The sequence below is a fragment of the Crinia signifera genome, chromosome 4, assembly GCF_055691185.1.
Source record: "Crinia signifera chromosome 4, ASM5569118v1, whole genome shotgun sequence".
Classification (NCBI taxonomy): domain Eukaryota; kingdom Metazoa; phylum Chordata; class Amphibia; order Anura; family Myobatrachidae; genus Crinia; species Crinia signifera.
In genome coordinates, this window is record NC_139220.1 from 153,843,845 (window position 1) to 153,864,157 (window position 20,313).

Sequence of the window (20,313 nt, forward strand, 5' to 3'; positions counted from 1 at the left end):
CAGTGGGGAATGGGGCTGGATCTCCATACACTGCTGCTATACATTGCAGTTTAGATCTTGCAAATGGCATACATTCAGCATGCTGACAGTCAGAATACAGACGCAGTCATTCCAGCTACTGCCAGCAGACTGGTGTGAGAATCCAGACTGATGGCAACCCAAACGCAAGTATATGGGGAACAGTACCGTTTGGCCAGGGCGAAATCTGTTTGAGCTTTTTTTTGTTTTTGCTAGAACAACCCAAAACACTTCCATTTGACATTAGTAAATAAAACAATAGTCTTGTAAATATAGAAAGGTTTACTGCAGAGTTGAATAAATACAGTTGTAAACAGTTTTCAGGGCAGATTTTAAATAAATACTTATTTTAAAACATGCTTCTGTCTCCACAATTTCATAATGTCAGTTTATACTTTGAAAATAGTAGACTAATAATAGTGTGGGGAACATTCCAGTACTTATTATGCAGACACATAATACAACCAGTTATTTTTTGTTTTTTTTTGTTTTATGTATACACATACACAGTATATAGCATTGGTTCTCCACTTCAGATGTCTACACATAGCAACAGTCCAGGTTTGAAGGATACCCACACTTGAGCACAGGTAGATTAATTATTACCCTAGCTTTATACAGAGGTGAAGACAACTGAAACCCCAGCTGATTAGAACATAAAAATAGTGAAATATGTACAATATGTCCCTTCTGCATGGAGTCACGTATCATGGAGACAAAGCCATGTAAGGGAAAATAAACCAAATCAAGAGTGTGGACAGCCTTGTTTGCATCCAGATGTATGACATTGAATTAGATCTGGATATGTATAAAATGCTCTTGATTTTTTTAATGAAATATTTCTAGAAAGTTTGACACAATGGCTACCTGATCATAGGCCGCTGCAATTTCGCACAGCAACAATCAGGTCTGAATAACCCTGAGTTTGAAAACCACTGATAATTATATGAGGGTATAATAATAATAAAAAATAAAAAAAGGCAGGCTTGAGAAAGTTTGCGTCTGAAATAATGGATGTACCTTTGTAGCTTTCAATACATTTATTTATTTTATTTATTTACAGTTTCTTATATAGCGCAGCAGATTCCGTTGCGCTTTACAATACATCAATACCGGTTCGCACCTTTGTCGCTTTCATTTTCAACAGCAGTGTCTACATTTCGTTTTTTGAGTGCATAAAAAAAGTACATTCTAAAACTTTCTTGGCACTAACACTTTAAGTAAATACTGTCACAGGATGGGCAAAACAAAAATTAGATGAACATATGAATTCTAAAAATTAAAGCACATTTTGACAGTTATAATATGAAAAATTACAGCAGGTTACACAAATATTTCAAACATGTAAGTAAAATAGGCGGTGTATCGTACCAAATCTGAAACAGAAGTTTATCTGTAGGAGGTCTGTACAGTTAATGTAGAATTATGTCATATTATATGTGCCCACAGATCTAAGGATCCAAAATATGATGCTACATGCACATTTGGTAGAGAGAGATAATGTCATAAAATATAACAAACATGTATAAAACGACTTCTTCGAAAAGTCATGAGTTAATGTAATATTCTATATTACATGTTATTTATGTAACAAGTGCAATGTGCAAAACCATGAAGCAAACTGGACAGGAGGTTAGCACATATTTCACATTATATTAAAAACCATTTCATGTGAATAAAAAAAAAAAAAAAAAAAAAATCACTAGTGTTTAAATCTTGTAATTCTTCTTTAAGACCTCTAGATATTGCTGTTTTGCTCTGGAAACTGGGTCTTGGTCATTATGTAGGTTTCTCAGAGAACCAGCTATTGAACCCACTGGAGACACCCTGGTACATCCCACATCCAGCTCAGCGTTTGCTGAAATACAAAAGTAATAGATACGGTTTTAAGAATGAAATCTGGAAAATAATAAGTTATACTACAGGTATATGAAGGAACACTCATTACTGACACATTATAAATGATCCACAGGTGGAGCTAATTACTTCACTTGTGATTCTGTGAGGAGATCTGGAAAACATTAACTGTTGGTACCTCTTGAGGACCGGACTTGGCGATCCCAGCCTTAGAAAATCTGCTGGCCCATCTGTCCTAAATGTGTTGCCTGGCATATTGACTACACTAAATATACCACCACATGTGGTCTAGCAGAGTACTTAACATAATAAAGGAATCCTCTTTCTAGGATTCCTCCACTATTTCACATTTTTTTATTGTGCTCAAAAAAAAAGACACTCCCGAGGACTGGAGTAAGACAATACTCTGATGATTACCAGCGTCAAAATCGACAGAATTCTAAAGAGAAGTCATCTCACCTACTTAAACTGATGACTATACACTAATTGTTTCAGGCTTCATGGATAAAGTAAACACACATTTCACCAAGTATAACATACCTTGGTCCAGTTCTTTAGTTATATTTTTTTCCAGCTCCTGCTGCATCTGAAATAAGAATATGCATGACTTAGTATCAACCACTTAAAATACATACTTGAAAGAAACAAAAATAATGGTTCTGGGTACTGTATTGAATCCCTTTGACCGTGCCTATATCCCACAACAGTTTCCCAAAGGCCAAGTAGATAAAATAGTTTACACTATAACACATACATTTAAGGTCTCTAAGTTGAACAGGACACAGCAGAAGCACACTCTGGGCATTTTCCCTGGGGAGATGTCTTGAGACATTTTCCTCCACAGAATGCAGCATTGCAACAACATCCACCACCTCAGGACTGACAGTTAGGTCTAAATTGAAGTGGCCTAAAGGACCTCCTGACGTCACAGGGGAGGAGATGGGGTGGAGAGATGAGGAGCAAGGTCGGAAGAAGGGTTGCAAATGGACCCTCGCGGGCACGCTTCGCTTGTCACAGTTCAGGCACGGCGGCTCGCTTAGCTCGCCACCTGGTTACTAAGGGCAACCAGTGGTGGCGTGGATAGTGAAGGAGCAAGCCCCCAGGCCTTGCTCCTCCCCCTGGGCGTGGAAGGTTCTTTAGCCCACTACAATTTAGCATCTACCCAGGACTGACGGTCTCCAATATTAGGAGTGTCTGGCCACAGTGGAGGTTATTCTAGTTCACTCGCAAAGGCACAATCACTCTCTAATGGACAAAACCATATGCACTGCAGGTAGGGCTGATGTAACATGTGCAGAGAGAGTTATATTTGGGTGTTTTAATGTTTCTGTGCAGGGTAAATACTGGCTGCTTTATTTTTACACTGCAATATAGATATCAGTTTGAAGTACAAACCCCACCCAAATCTAACTCTCTCTGCACATGTTACATCAGCCCCACCTGCAGTGCATATGGTTTTGTCCATTCGAGAGTGATTGTGCCTTTGCGAGTGAACTAGAATAACCCCCAGTAAGATGACTAGAATGTATCACTTCAGTTACACACAGAAATCCTTGGCAAATTTGTTGTTTGGTATGAACTCAAATACAACTGTACTCTAAATATTTCACCACTTATTAAAACCTTATGGCATTTAAACAATATATTAACACACCCAAAGTATACTGCATGAACAATGATCGCACAAAGGTGAAGAAGTGGTGTTCTAAGATTAACGTTACGTTTCACTTTTATTCATAAGGCACAATGGGGCAGATGTATTAAGCTTTAACAAGAGATAAATGCAAGGGTGATAAAGAGAGATAAACGTCAAGCCAATCACCTGCTAACTGCCATGTTAAAGGCTGAGTTTGAAAAAAGTAGTTAGGAGGTGATTGGCTGGACGTTTATCTCTCTTTATCACCCTTGCATTTATCTCTTGTTAAAGCTTAATACATTTGGCCCAAGATGGGTTAAGCAATGCTGTACATAAGGATAAAACATTCAACAAAAGCCTTAAGTATAAAATAATACAGAACTTAACATCTATAGATAATGACATTGAAACTTGGTTACTACCTAAGGAAAGAGGGAGGAGTAGGCAGGATTTTTTCTCAGCAAACAATGTGCTTAGAGTCCAGAAGGATCATGCATTGAAGCATCTACAGAAGATGCCACTTCCTTCACACTCTGCGAACAACTAAACTGCTACGGTTAGTTTTACGTTACACTTACATGTGTATACAGACAGAATAATGCAAATACTGTTGTGAAGTCATGACAGCTTGGTAAATTATATTCACCGCCTATTACAGTAAGGGTTTGGTATACAGATGTGTCCACCTACATCTAGCTTTTTTTGGCATTATACCATGCTTCTAGTTATGCCATGGCTCAGTAGCGTTAACACACAGAATATAGGCATGCTGCATATCATTTAATCAGCAGAAGCTGCTTGTGTTTCCTATTTTCTCCATTTTGCATATAAGCATTTTTAATGTAGAAAGTCTTAAAGCTTGTTTAGGTACTGCCGTGCTTGCCACGGGTTACTATTATCAGTCGTAGTCCACGTCAATCGTAAATTATACAAAAAGTTGGAAAAAAATTGTGGACCATTTGTATGTCAACATTTTTGTACCTGTTGACCTTAAGCAATGCCTACCTTTTACCAATCGACCTTTTGACCATGTTGACTTAACGCATTTTAACCATATGGAGTGGACCAACTGACTGGACTACATTGAAATCCTTGGAGTAAATGGGTTAGAGCGAGTAAACGCAAAGCTGCTCTATAAAAACGCAATCATTTTTAAAAGGCTAAAAAAAAAAAAATACTTATAAAAAAAAAAAAAATTAAGACTTTTTGCTACTGCAAATTGCCTCTCTGGCTTAAAACGCTCACAGATTTTTTTTTTTCCTTCACTTTTGTTCCTCTCCCTCAGTAGATTCACATTGGAGTTTACCCCAAAGATGAGTTCAGTTTAACTTGCGGATATATACGGCTGCATATAAGAGTATTTGTTATTAGTTGTAAGGATATTAACTGCGCATATGCATTTCTGTTCTTAGGTAAAATCAGTTATTCCTTTCAATGAGGACCAGGTACTATAACAGTCACCTGTACAACTGCAGCAGTAAAATAATCAGTTTATTCACTTCTGTTTAATTCACAGGGCTGCTATACTTCTGGACTCTTACTGTACAGTGTTTGTAAATTAAACCATGAAGTACTGTATGGCAGGAAGTGAGAGTGGCAAGGTTCTAGGTTACAATGGCCATAGGAGAAACACAGGAGTGATGGCAATACCATTAGGCTACATGTTACCTGCACAGGTTGGAGTAATTTGTAATTCTTCCTATATGCATTAATAATTAGGCTGATCATCATAAGGAATTGTATGTTGCACCTACTGTATATGGCAAAAAATATGTGTACATTAAATGTGGCAACCACGTCTCACAAATAAAAGACAAGTTTTTTCAGCTTGCACTCTAAACCAAAACACATAGTAGAGAACAAAAAGTAAAAACAAAAGTAAAAACAAAAGTAAAAACAAAACAATATTCAGACACACTCTACAACAGTGGCTGCCAACCAGTCGCTTGTGAGCTACCGGTAGCACACGGCAGCGAATCGGGTGGCTCGACCACTCACCCCTCCATTATACGCCGCTGCTTCCCTTCATTATATGCCACCGCTTCCCTTCTAAAGTTCTCCCTCTGAGCATGAGAGGAGGAGAACGCATCACGCATCTCTTAATCTGCATCCCTGTGACTGGGCTGCCCGTACGCCAATCAGAGCTTGTGGGCTGGCAGCCAATCAGGAGCCGGCCCGCGAGTTTTGATTGGTGGACGGCCCAGTCACAGGGAAGTGATCGGCTGCATCACCCGCCAGCCCCTTACGTCTGTGGAGCATACCACAGTGGCATGTTTATATATGGCACAGCGTCTATTCAGATAGGCTGATGGCATGGCCAGCAGCTCTCAGAGTGTTGGCCATGCCCCCATAGCAGAAAAATGGGTGATGTGGCCTCGCAGGAGTGCCACGATAGTAGGTCATGCCCACAAATTTTGTGCGCTTGCCCTCGGTACCTGCAGATGTCCCTTCTGCTCAGTCTCCAGTGTTGGGAGGTATGTATGCAGCATATTGGACATTGCAGTGTGTGGCATATTGTGTCTGGGGCATTGCAGTATGTGGCATAATGTGTCAGGGGCATTACAGTGTGTGGCATAATGTGTAAAGAGCATTATTTGGTTATTATGCAGATTTCTTTTTATTTTAGTAGCTCGTCAGGCGGTTTATTTTGTCTCGAGTAGCTCATGCCCCAAAAATAGGTTGGAGACCACTGCTCTACAATGACACTACACATAGACTTCACAATACTCCTAAAATGGAAACTTAGCACAGAATCGGTGTAAATGTATAAGTGCTTGGTGCTGAACTACGGTATTACCAGAGTATTTACATCCATGTAAAAGTAAATATGGAAATCTGTATAGAAAAGTAAGAATAACTGACCTTAGCAATGTAAGACTCCACTCTATTTGCAGCTAAATCATTTCCGACTGAATTAAAAAAACTCCCGCCAAGTCCAAAACTTCTCCCGAAGGTTAGGTTATTGCCATTTGCAAGTGGACTTGTATCTAGAACAGGATTCTCAACCAAGCTTCCACTTAGAAAACTGCTTGCAATTAAGGACTTGCTTCTTTGACGCTCATTAAGTAGTTTGGCGTTCGATTCTGCAAGTCTTTCATTTGCTCTGTGGAAATATTTAATTAAAGTAACTCACAGATTTTTACCTTTTCATTAAACAACTGAAGCTTGGTTCTATATGACAAAACCAAAGTTACTCACCTTTCTAGTTTTGAGGCCAAAGATTTTCTATTCCTTTGTTCTTCTGCATACAAATCTTTGAGTCTGTTCATTTCTGACTGGGTGGCATCTTTGTGGCTTATAGTTTCTTGCTGTGTGCTCTTCAGTCTGTTGAGTTCAGATTCTAGATCTTCAATTCTATGCTCCAGCTGATTTCGGATTGAAGCATCATTTTCAGCTCTCATTTGCTCTACCTGCAAAAGAAGTGTGTATATATAAATAATCATTATACAGGTTGAGTATCCCTTATCCATACTTTCCCGAATGTAATTTTTTTGCTAAAAACACTACTGGGACATCTGTAACCAGCACTACTGGGGAAATGATATTTAACTGGCACTAAATATGTGCAAGAAAATGATTGATTGGCATTCAAATTCAGTGCCTGAGATAGGACACAAACTTTGTTTCATGTTTTGAAATCTTGTTTCATGCACAAATAAAATATATTTTTGTGTATTTCATGTGTTTGAGGTGTTTAAACATAAATGCAAGATACCTCATTCAATTATAAAAATATTCCATAATTCGGAATTATCTGTTATCCAAAATGCTCGGGACCAGAAGAATTTTGTATAAGGGATACTCAACCTGCATATGTAAGTAAGGACTTACTCAGGGTAAGTTGTCAAAGTTTGGAGCATAATTAGTTTATGGCTCTAGAGAAAAGAAGATCCAGTCTTAATAAACCAGTCCTCTAGATAAGGAACGATGGTCGCTTCCTGAAGGCGACCATAATCTTTGAGCAAAATAAATGTACACTATATGCAGGCTGAAAGATAGAGGGCTTTAGTTAGGAAGTCTCTTCTGGAAGGGTTGGATATCAAAAGATTTAAATGTTCACCTCCAGTATGTGTTAAGAATCGTCAGCTTTCATAACTTGCTGCAGCTCTACAATAGACTAATCGGTACTTATTTGTTAGTTGGGCGCCCACTAAGCTCTTTGCTTAGTTTTCTGCATCCCCTCGCGGGGCTCGCTATGGTTTGGGCTCGGTGGCTCGCCACACTATATAAAATCAACTCCATGCCGACATGGATAGTGGGGATATGAGCGTACTAACTATAGTGGGCGCCCAACTAACATATAAGTACCAACTAATCTAATGATTTATCCCAGGCTGGCCCAGCCAGATCCCCCCCAAGCGAATACGTAGCTGCTGGCACTCAGCCTCACACACTGCACCAAGGAGGTCTTCCCCAACTGTTGCCTGGTATTTTTAGCATTGAAAATTTCAGACTTAACTCTGGAACTACTCCCTTTATCGGACATGTCAGACAAGATGAGGGGAAATGGACAAATGTACTACAAATCAGCAGAGACCAGAAAGACCAAACAAAAAGTAAAGACAAAGAAAATGTTCAAATCTCCTGCATGAAAGAAAGAGGAGAAGAGCAGCTCTGAGTATCAATGCCTGACAATTTAGGTCTAAGAAAAACAGCCCACAGAAAGGCATTGAAAGACACTTGCCTTATATGCCCATTGGGTGCATGGTGCTATACCCAATGTTGGTGGCAGCAGCACAGGATCTCCTGTTATTCTGTGCTGGTGGTAGGATCTACATAAGACTTACTCAGGAGAGATGTTGGTAATTGGCATGCTCCTAGCAATACGTAGTAATAGCGCGTATGACAGGCACTATGGTAGTGTATGACTTGTACAGAAAAATGTATAAAATAAATGAATGATATATAAAATGAGTGTTCTGTGTGCAGCACTGTGCCCTGCAGACATTTTTCAAGAAAACTAGGGCATACAGAGGGGAAAGGACTTTAAACTTCAGCTTTCAGTGCCCATGGTTCCAGTATGCCCCAACATAATGACAAATATAAATATATATTATATATACACACACACAAACTCCCATATGATGGATACCTGGAAGAATAGGTTGACTTCCTCTAGTTTTTGTTGTACTTCTTGCCTTCCCCTCTCATCAATTTCCCTTTTATACTTCTCCATGTATCCGTGATCCATCTTGTTGGAGTCAATATGTCTTCTGAGTTCTGCTACTTCCTCCTCTAATAACCTTTTGCTTCTTTCTAACCGCTCATTACTCTTCTGTAAAATCTTCATAGAAGACAATTGTTCATGTGTTTCACGATTTGTTGATTCCAGCTGCATATATTTTCGGGATTCTTTTTCTAAATGCAAGGAAAGTTCTTCCACCTGTGTTATTAATCAGCCATGTAAGAATAGTCAGGTACAGTATTAATAAAACAAAATAAAGCCCAGAACAAAATGCCATCATTATAGATCTATATGGTACACAGGAATTCTATACTCTGTAAAGGGATTGACAAACCTAAGATAGTACTTACTGCAATGCATTTCAGTTGCATACTGCTATTTTACATAGGTATAAGGTCGTGTCCACCATACAGACCAATGGTTTTTGCAGTGTACAAAGCTAACTATCTGAGGTTATACATTAGTGCTGAATGAAAGTGTACATAGGGCCTGATTCAGTTTCATTCGCAAAGCATATTTGCAGATGGGGCTGATGTAACATGTGCAGAGAGAATTAAATTTGGGTGGGGTATGTTCAAACTGAAATCTAAATTGCAGTGCAATAAAGCAGCCAGTATTCACCATGCACATAAACAAAACAACCTCTCCGAAATCTAACTCTCTGCACATGTTACATCTGCCCCACCTGCAGTGCAATTAACTTGAATCACCAACAATAGTGCTCCATCCACAAATGTACAATAGTCTGTGTGGTATAGGAGACTAATCTGCAGTTAGAGCAATAAGCTAGTGTCACCTGTATTCCCATTAGCAGTTATTAGTAAAAGATCAATCCACTTTCTCTACTATTTTACAAATATACTGTTAGAGAAGATGTATTAGACCTTCTGAAGAGAACAGGGTACAGGTGTTACTCATAGCAACCAAAACACTTCTAGCTATCATATTCTGGAATGAGAATTGTAGGTAGAAGCCGATTGGTTGCTATAAGCAACCTCTTTACTTGTCCACTTTAGAAGATTTGATACATCTCCCTATTAACGGCTTTACTATAGAATACAGCACCAAACCGATCATGGTATCTCTAGAGTCTATGGTCCTTAATATACCCCAAAGATGGCAAACTAAAGAAAACATGTTTACCTCAGATTATGGGGTCAATTAAATTAGTGGATCTGATGTAGGGCAATGGTTCCCAACCCTGGTTCTCAAGTATCACCAACAGTGCACGTTTTCAGGTCTCCACACAGAATCACAAGTGAAATAATTAGCACCACCTGTGGATCTTTTAAAATGTGTTTGAATAATGAATGGACCTATGGGGTGACCTGGACAACGAGAACTGTTGGGGTACTTGAGGACCACGGATGGGAACTGCTGATGTAGGGGTTCACATATTTGCGAGCAAAATTTGCCTTCTGACGGTTATGCGCAGACATTGCTGCTAATTGAATCAGACACTTAATTTTCATTTGATTACAAAGTTTGTCACTCAAAGTGTATTAGTAGGTATAGTATGTGTGCAATTACTAGAAAGTCCATAGTCCACTGTTCCTATATTCCACAATCAATTGACTTAATTCTTTATGAACTGTAAACAGAACAACTTTGAGTCTGCCCATTAGGTCATACACTTGGAGATTTATTGCACAATCTGGCTGGTTGGAACAAAAATCTGGTAATTTATGGGAGCAAATGACAGTTGACCATTTGCTTTGAAATGCTAGAAAACTGACAAAAACCGTCATTCAAATATTACTAGATTTTTGTTCCAACCAGCCAGATTGAGCAATAAATATATAGGTAATATATAGGTAATATTTTCTTTCATACATCAATCCCCCAAAGTAATTTTTCAGTGATCTTATTTATGAATTGCTTTGACATATGAATGAAGTATATCTAAGAAACTTAAGTAAATGCAGCCAGTTTCCAAATAAGAACATTTTAGCATTACATTTGACTATTTTAAGGATAGAGTACAAGACCTTTTGTTTAAGTCTGAGAACTTCGCTGTCCATTTCATGGTGACTGCTCCTTGCTCCTTCCTTCAGATTGTTCTGTTCTCCAGCACTGGATTCAAACTCTTTCAGCTTCTTTTTAGTGCTTTTCAAAAGTTTCTTCAGTCTACTCAGAACAACAGACATTGAAAGTGCTCAAGCATTTAGTATAAACAAGGTATGTGACTATCTTGACAAAGGTCTGTCTGAAGACCGAAACGCTGATAGCTTAAATTATACTCTCTTGTTTACCATGGAATAAAACCTGCAGAACTCTTAAGAGTGTACCCTTTTTTATATCTATCTATTGTAATCTATTTATAGATATCTAATTCTCTCTATCTCCCCATCTATACACATCATAGACATACACAATATATAAAACACCCACTCCCATCGGGTGCCGGACGTCTCACCGACATTCGGGATTCCGACAGTCATTACTCTGACGTCCACGATCCCCATAGAGGGAGAAAAAAAATAGGTGGAGAGCGCAGCAAGTCCGCAAGGGGCTTCATTGCGCTCCCCCCGCTGTGCAGTCGGGATTCCGACGTCACGCTAATGAGTGTCGGAATCCCGACTGTCGGTGTGTTATACCACACCCCCCCCCCCCCCCCCAATTTATTCACTGTGCTAACTTTCTCCAAAATAATTGTGTTTTAGGCTCATACCCCATCACTTCTCGCTGCAACTCATTGTTCCTTTTCATTTCCTGGTCAAACCGCTCCTCTATGGATTTCTTCATGTCAACCAATTTCTTCACTTTCTTTTTCTCAGTTCCAACCTTAATCAGTAACCAAATGTGAGCGTGAATGACCAAATTAACATTAAAAGAGAATTCATTTGAATAAATAATGCTTATGTAAAGGTTTAAATAAAGTTTAAATGGAAGAAAATGAAATAAAAAACAAAAATAAATCTGGAACCCATAAAAGTACTATAACAACCAGAAATGTGCTTTTACGTTCTCTACCTTACTAGAGAGGTAACCGTTTCGATTTGACTGACAGCTACATTATTTGTCACTGCAAATATTTCCCATGGACCAGTTTTTGGGTGAATGACTAGGGGTATGCAGATGCATTATATAGCTTATATAGTTCTGGTCTGTGGTGACACCGGTAAGGCCTCTAATGGTGCCCATCTACACTGGAGCCTGAAGGTTCCAAAAGCAGCAGCAGGGAGATTGCTGCCCTGGGAACCCTCCAACAAGGTTATAATTATTAGTTAAATCCTTAGTGCAAGTAATATAATTATACATGTTTTGTGTGATTGTTACAAATAAATATGCTTTTTGAATTCCATATAGGATTTATAGAGGGGAAATCAATTTGCCATGGTAATTTACATGATCCCAGGGGATATTCAATTAGTCCCAATGCCTGCACTTATTGGGGATTTTTGTAAGGATTGGCTGAGGTCTACTCCTAAAAAAAATCCCTGATATGTGACCTATTTTCATGGGTGCAATTGCGAGAGTTTAAGAGTTGCCGGTCTGTGTGATCCAGCGGCTGTGCAGGGAGTCAAGTACAGGGGAAATCTCGCGAGAGGTCGGTAGCTCTTGCGAGATATCCCCTGTATTTGACTCCCTGCACAGCCGCCAGGTGGGTGGGCGTATAAGGCCAGCGGGCCGGAGGTTCCCCTCCGCTGCTGTAAAGTGTATGGAAGCACTCCCATTATTGGGCAGGTTCTACTGTCCTCCTCTCATTCAGCTATCCTATTATACAGTGTAAAGCCAGCTTCAAACCTTTGTGACAGTGTAAAGACACGAAATGGAATAGTTTGTCACATTATATACTTAGCTGAATAGAGGTAGAAATGGCTTTGCAAACTCATTTACATGTTATGGTTGCCATAGGGGTAAAAAATTAAAATAAAATAAAACTAATCAATGAACAAGCCAAAGACTAATGTGGCTAACACCAACAGCAGTATTCAATGCCGGGGGCGAGTAGTGCCTGCTCGCTGTTACCACTCGCCCTGTCAGTATTCAACTGACAACCCCCCCACATACGTTGATTGCCCCTTGCTCTGTTTTTGGAGCGAGGGGGAATCAGCGTATTTTGCTGCAGAAACAGCGGGCTCCCTGCAATAGCCACGAGCGTCGCTGTTTTGGGTAATCCTCACTGTCCTGTGACAGCGAGAACTCCCCCGGAATATTGAACACGGAGAGCTGCCGGCGCGGCGGTAAAACAGCGATGATCGATGGTTTTCTGTGATCCCCACCATTTAACCCCCTCGCCGTCCGCTCGCACCCGTATTGAACACCAATAATCACTCCACAAAAACAGACTACACAAAAGCTAATATGATATAATTACCTGATCAGCTAAACTAGTGTTTGACCTTTCAAGCTCTGCTAGGCGGATACCCAGTCGTGACCTTGATTTCAGCTCTTCCTCCCACAAATTATGAGACTCGTGTGCACTTTGACTCAAAGCGGTTTGTTTATGCACCTGAATCACAGAACACAAACATCAGTCTTATTCCACCATCCAGACAATGTTTCTTCTGTAGGTCAAGCTAGGGGTAGGTAGTTTTAGAGAAAGCTACAAAATGTTGAAACAAATATTAAATTGCATACATGTTGATCAGCAAATCACACTGCTGTAAACACCAAGTGGAACAAGCTTTTCATTTAGAATTAATTAATACCAGAATTAATGGTAACATTTTGTACATGGAATTAAAATGAAATCATGGTGCCAAAAACTTTGCTCTATTAAGTCGGTGAACCTTCTATAACCTATACCCAAATAGAGGAATGGGGAAAAGCAGTATATTAAATATCTATTGAACAATTCTTACATACCTGATTGTTTATCTTTTCTTCCAAACCAATTTTAGAGGACTGTAAATTAGTTACTAAATTTTCCAACCGATTTCGACTCTATAAAACATGCAGGATGCATCATTGTAATTTGCAAGACAATGATAATTACTGTTGTTATCTAATCTCATTACACTCAAAATGTAAAATATGTCATTTTATGTACCAGGAAAGAACATACTTAGGGGCATAGGTATTAAGCCTTAAAAAGGCAATATAACGTGAGGGTGAAAAAGTGATAAACTTCCAGCCAATCAACCAACTTGTCATGTTATAGGATTTGATAAAAAACTGGCAGTTAGTCCATTATCCCAGACAATCAACTTAATATTGTCCCACCTATGGAAGATATGTTACAATTTTTACTGGTAAAATACCAAATTGTATTTGTATGGATGTTCACAAACCAATTTATATTAGTGTCATTTGCCTTCTTCTTTGGAAATAAGAACTTGCATAGTTATAGAATGTATTATATTATGCATCATACAGTACCTTAATAAAAAAAATTGAAAGTGGCAGTTAGGAGCCAATTGACTGGATGTTTGTCACTTTTAATCTGGATGTTAGTACCTAAAATCACCTATTTTATCTGTTAGAACCAAAAGAAGCCTAGCTATGTTACTTAAGTTGAAACAAAGTAAATTTAATGTGGAAATGTGGGGAATCAGTAGTTTTGATACATAATTCCATACCTCCCAACATAACCCTTTCCAGAAGGGACAGAATGCTCTGTTCCTGGACTTCCTTCTTAATGTATACTTGCTGTCACTTGTGTTGAAAAACTTTTCCACCGAGCCCGAAGCGTGGCGAGCCCCGCGAGGGGACGCTGATACCTGTGAAGCCCGCGAGGGGACGCAGGGATCTGTGAAGGTATCAGCGTGTGCTCGCCACGCTTCGGGCTCGGTGGCTCGCTGCGCTCGTCACACTAATCTATTGTCAACTCCACACCGACGTGGATAGTAGGGGAAAGAAAGGGTCGGAGGACGCGCACCGCCGCCCCTCGCGGGCTCGCCACGCTTCGGGTTTGCGTCAATCGTGGGGGTGGCGGCCACAATGGGGGGCCATTATTTTTTACACACATGACGGGGCCATACCCAATGAGAAATGGCCCATATTGGCCCTTTTACCATTTTTTACTATGTTAAATGGACTCAGTTTCAATGTTAAAAAAATTTAACATTGAAGCCTATGGACACGATGGACCCGATTTCTCCATAGGCTTCAATGTTAAATTATTTTAACATTGAAGCCTATGGAGAAATCGGGTACATCGCGTCAGTCGCGTTGTGTGCGTTTTGGTATGCACCCGACGCGACCGACACGACCACCACGATAGAAATCGTGGTGGCCGTGCTAGGAAACAAGTACCACCACTTCTAATTTCTTCCATTTCTACCAAGAAACATAGGCCACATTTTCCACATTACTTGATGTATTGGGAAGAACTCATGGTTACAGTGTAAAGGTGGCCATACACCTACAGAATTATCTTCCGATCTGGCTGGTCGGAACAAAAACCTGGTTATGGAGGAGAGCAAATGACAGTTGACCATTTGCTTGGAAATGCTGGAAAACTGACGTCATTCAGATATTACAAGGTTATTGTTCCAACCAGCCAGATCTGAAGATAACTCTGTAGGTGGCAGTTAGGAGCCAAGTGGCAGTTAGGAGCCAATTGACTGGATGTTTGTCACTTTTAATCTGGATGTTAGTACCTACAATCACCTATTTTATCTGTTAGAACCAAAACAAGCCTAGCTATGTTACTTAAGTTGAAACAAAGTAAATTTAATGTGGAAATATGGGGAATCAGTAGTTTTGATACATAATTCCATACCTCCCAACATAACCCTTTCCAGAAGGGACAGAATGCTCTGTTCCTGGACTTCCTTCTTAATGTATACTTGCTGTCACTTGTGTTGAAAAACTTTTCTTATTAACCTGTTCAAAACAGGTGATGGCAATAATACATTCAGAGGGAAGTCCAGGAACAGAGCATTGTGTCTCTTCTGGAATGGGATATGTTGGGAGGTATGTCATTCATCTATGAAGAAGCGTCCTGTTTCAGCCTTGCTGCGTAACTTACGCATGCAAGGTGGCTGCCAGCTCCAGACACTTCTACGTGTGACCATACTCGTGCACCTGCGGTCCATTTGAGTTTATGGGAAAGCCAAAGCTGCAAAATGTATTACAGCCAACTGCGAGCTATTGCTCCCGTGATGCCTTCGCATCATGGGAGTAAAAACCGCAAGGCAGTAGCAGGACACATCCCTAATATATGTACTGTGTTTTAATCATAATGATATGTCTCATGGTTTGTCTTATTTTCATACAATGTACAAATTCCTAAGTTTACATTTTTAAAACCTATAATACCTTAAAACATGGACTGAAAAAATCCTAAAAGGTCCAGGGTCTAATAATTACACACAACACCCAAAAGAAAATTATATATTTTTAGAACCTGACTTTTGTAGCCCATATTCTAAATAAGGTAACAGAGGAAGGTTCTGGTGCTCTATTCTAGATTTGTAGAGCAATAGGAGGGGATGAAATCTGAATAACAGACTTACAGAAACGGCCTCATGTAGCTCTTTCTGAAGGAGATCTATTTGGTTCATTTGTTGTTTTGCTGCTGCCTCAATTTTAGCATTTTCTATTTCAAGTCTGAAAAAAAAAATACTTTCCATGAAAATGTGTAAACAAAAAACTAAAGCTTTTCCAAAAATACACATACACAGTAATACCAATAATTTGTAGAGGCACCATTAGCTGCAAGAACAGTTGTGGAGCCAATTTGGCAGGTGTGTAGCAGCTCTGCACATCTAGACCCTGCAATAGTCACCCATTGTATATTGCAAAGTTCCTCAAAGTCCATCAGGTTACACTGTCTGGGAACCATAGGTGAACCAATGCTTTCAAACCAACCCACAGTCTCTCAATAGGATAAGGTCTACTGTATGACTGGGTTACTGATTCTGTATGCAATATACTCCAATGCCATATATTTCTGTCACTGACCTTCGGGAAAAGTAAACTACAGTAAGCTTTTATCCATCTTGCAACATTTATATTACTTTGTAGTCACCAGTGCCCAGTCCCCAGTGAGGGAAGCACTACCGCTCCTCAGTCAGAGATTACACCTGCCAGTGTATGTGGGCATTTTATATTCTGATAAACTGTAATAGAGCTTCTATGCAATTCTCCTTCATGCCACGCTCATATACCATTAAGTGCAGATTTGTGATGTGCCCAGAATACTGTTTTACCACTTCTAATTTTTCCATTTCTACCAAGAAACATAGGCCACATTTTCCACATTACTTGATGTATTGGGAAGAACTCATGGTTACAGTGTAAAGGTGGCCATACACCTACAGATTTATCTTCCGATCTGGCTGGTCGGAACAAAAACCTGGTTATGGAGGAGAGCAAATGACAGTTGACCATTTGCTTGGAAATGCTGGAAAACTGACAACTGTCATTCAGATATTACAAGGTTATTGTTCCAACCAGCCAGATCTGAAGATAACTCTGTAGGTGTATGGGCACCTTAAGTCTTTCAAATATTATTATACATGTGACCTGGTTGGTCACAAACATAAGACCTCCCTCACATGAACATGCATGACAAGGAAGTGGAACAATATCAGTCAGAAAGACCTTTCGGGTGCCGAACGGGATCCCGACTGTTAAAACATCGACGGCCGGGTTCCCGACGGCTATTTTCCCTCGTGGGGGTCTACGACCCCCATAGAGGGAGAATAGAATAGGTGGCTGGTGTAGCGAGCCACCGCGAGCGCAGCTTGGCGAGCGCAGCGAGCCCGCAAGGGGCTTTGTTGCACTGCCCACGCTGTCTGAGTCCGGGCAGTCAAGATCCCGACGTCGGGATAATGACTGTCGGGATCCCGACTGTCGGAGAAACATACCACACCCGCCCTTTCTGAGAAGAACAATCTCCACTCTGTTTCACTACAAGCAAATGTACAGTAAGGTGATAGCCTTTATTTATGTTATCTTAAAATATACAAAATAGGAAGGCAAAACATGAAAAATGTTTATAACTAAATATAGTTTGCATATGTCTTAACAGCTCAATTTGTTTATGCCAACTTAAGAATGCATGGCTAGATTGTAGACTGCTGATAAGGGGACTGGATTAAATTGCTAAATACATTAGTACTGTCGGGCAAGGCTTCGTGATCTATACTGGTAGAGACTATGTCAAATGTTACAAGTAATTGGAATAACAGCTAGTCTTACTATGTATTGTATTAGGTTACTAGCGTAGACCACCTGCTATAAGCGGCGAGCACCTGTCACATTCTATGTGTGTTAGTGTTTATGTTCTGTTTCAAAAGCACCAGCAGATACTTAAAATTGTAAGGGGGTTATGCAATGTGCCGCCGCTATTTCCGTCTTTAGCGACAGCACTGAAGAAGGATCACGGCAGAACGGGCCCGACTTTAGAAGCTGTCAGGCCTGTTGTGCCGAAAAGGGCCATGGGTTGTCACAATCCCAGCCGCAGAGCTCCAATCCACAGCTGTTTTGTGGCCACGCACCCTTTGCGCTGAGCGGCAGGTGGGGCATTGAATCCCGCCTGTTGTTCTGTGGTCAATCAGACAGCAAATGGGCCAGGATCACGGCTGTCGGTGGGGGATCGACAGCTGTAATCCCAGATTGTTAAATATGCACTCAGGAATTCTCCTGTTCATAGACTTGTGTATGTTAAGTTTAAAAAAAAGAAAATGCTTGCGCGAGCTTGCATATAAATATATTCTTAAAATATGGTGTTTGCAGCTATCAAATGAACATTGATTAGGAAATTCAACAAAATAAGAATAATTATATTGAAGAAACAAGAGGGAAGATGCAGTCAGACAGTAACCACCATTAGACTGTGTGCAGCCATCCTCCAGCTGCACCACAAGGCCACAGTAAGAAATCTGTTGGCTCTGCCCAAGAGGGAAATGGCCAAATCTTGTCCAATATCGTTCCTCATATGAAGCCAAATGGGCTGATGGGCCTACCCACTTTCAGGTCAAGTGGAAGAGTTGACCTGTGTGTATGGCCATAAAGAATAGCAATATACCTATATATCTTGCCAAAATATTTAAACCTACTTTTGTATATGATCCTCTAATTGTTTAACGGCTTTTTCGGAAGCAGCTCTTTCAGAAGAGTATTCCTGCTCCTTCTGAAATGCAGTACTTGCTTCTCTCTCTTTTTCATCCAATACGTTCTTTAATTGATGGTTACGTCTTTCTGATTGAATAAATTGGTCTTCAAGATCTTGCAGCTGCAATTAAAAAAAAAAACAAATAGAAAAATAGAAACCTAAAATAGTAAAAAAAAAATAAAAAAAAAAATTAAGCCCACATTCTCTACCTTAATTTTGAGTTTCTCTACTTCTTTCAGAAGGTACTGTTTTTCCTCCTCAAGGGAATTCCGATAACGTGTTATTACTTCAAGAGATGCCTCAGACATGGATAACTTCTTAAAAGCATCAGCGAGTTCCTGCTGGAGTTGTCTTATAGCACTCTAAGGAAAATCATTTGTTTTATAGGTTATACTATTTACATAGTACAAGTATTCAAACACATAACACATTGCGGCATTACGCAAAACCACCATTGCTTGATATTTTAATGGTAAATCTTAGATTGCTCAGTCCGGAGACCATGGGTCAGCTGTATTAATCCGCCCCTAACGTTTTTAAAATAACGGATCCCGCTTCTCCTGCATAACGTAGAGAAGTGGGTGCCCGTTATGGCCAAATGTATTAACCCCCCCCCAGCGCCGACAAGAAGAGCCATTATGCCCAGCATTAACGGCTCTCCTTATAGGCGCCCCCACAGCGCTGCTCATTTTAAAAACAAAATCTTCTCTCCACCCTGGCCGGCTCATTGGACATGCGCGAGATCTCGCTTTTATCGCGAGGGCTAGCATTGTCCCCTCAGTGGGTATAGGACAATATAAAAGAACAAGAAAGACTGCGCTGAGTAAGCGGGTTAGTATGAAGTAGCTGCTGAGATTTAGGTGTACTACAGATAACACCCACACAAACTGATAACGATATAAAAAGGCAAGTTTCTGTGCATAATTTCACCGCAAAGTATAGATAAGTAAAACAATATATACACACTGATGTTCAAGATAATTAACCCCATCAGTGTTTTTTTTTTTAAAGGAGCGCTCCCCACTGGGTGAGATTTTTATGGGGAGCACTCCCTAAAAAAAAATCCCACCACACTCTCCCTGGGTCCGGGCAGCGCCGCTGAACTGTGAATCAGCTGCTGCCCGGCACTGCTCCCCACCGCCCCATCCCTGCTTGTCATAAGCCGGCGCCGGACAGGACAATGCAAAAGCCGGAGGGGAGGGGGGAGGAGGAGGCGCTGCAGAGGGGAGGGAACCGGGGAGCACCGAAGCTGACTGAGATCAGTGAGTGAACTCCGCAGCTCTGCCCGGCTCTAAACAGTGGCAATCCCGAGAATTTTCCGGGCTTGCCAGACTGGGCACTGAGGCACAGCCCAGAATATTCTTGGGATTGCCACTGAAGGGGTTAAATGTTTATTAAAATGATAATAATAAAAGGATATCACCTTTGGGAATGGGTGAAATTTAATAGGAGGTACCTAATACCGGTATACAGACAAGACACACACACACACACACACAATCTATTTTCCCTCCATATCCTAATGGATGGTAGGGAATGAAATTCCGCCTGTTGGGACAAAAAATAACCGTGAAAAACTCATGTCGAACGAGCCATTGTCAACCT

General features: G+C 40.3%; 1 protein-coding gene across 6 annotated transcripts in view; it reads right to left on the minus strand.

Moving 5' to 3' along the window:
- Window positions 1-282: 282 nt before the first annotated feature.
- The window catches only part of ANKRD26 (ankyrin repeat domain 26), a 97,171-nt gene continuing 77,140 nt past the window's right edge, over window positions 283-20,313 (minus strand). For all 6 annotated transcript variants that reach the window (XM_083182811.1, XM_083182810.1, XM_083182812.1 and 3 more), the window contains 12 exons: window positions 18,918-19,070; window positions 18,653-18,828; window positions 16,103-16,196; window positions 13,509-13,586; window positions 13,018-13,152; window positions 11,368-11,480; window positions 10,685-10,823; window positions 8,604-8,894; window positions 6,710-6,921; window positions 6,374-6,614; window positions 2,416-2,461; window positions 283-1,876 (listed from right to left, as the gene is read on the minus strand). In XM_083182811.1, the coding sequence (XP_083038937.1) occupies window positions 1,728-1,876; window positions 2,416-2,461; window positions 6,374-6,614; window positions 6,710-6,921; window positions 8,604-8,894; window positions 10,685-10,823; window positions 11,368-11,480; window positions 13,018-13,152; window positions 13,509-13,586; window positions 16,103-16,196; window positions 18,653-18,828; window positions 18,918-19,070 (1,827 nt within the window). In that variant the 3' untranslated portion in view covers window positions 283-1,727. The remainder of the gene's footprint in view (window positions 1,877-2,415; window positions 2,462-6,373; window positions 6,615-6,709; window positions 6,922-8,603; window positions 8,895-10,684; window positions 10,824-11,367; window positions 11,481-13,017; window positions 13,153-13,508; window positions 13,587-16,102; window positions 16,197-18,652; window positions 18,829-18,917; window positions 19,071-20,313) is intronic.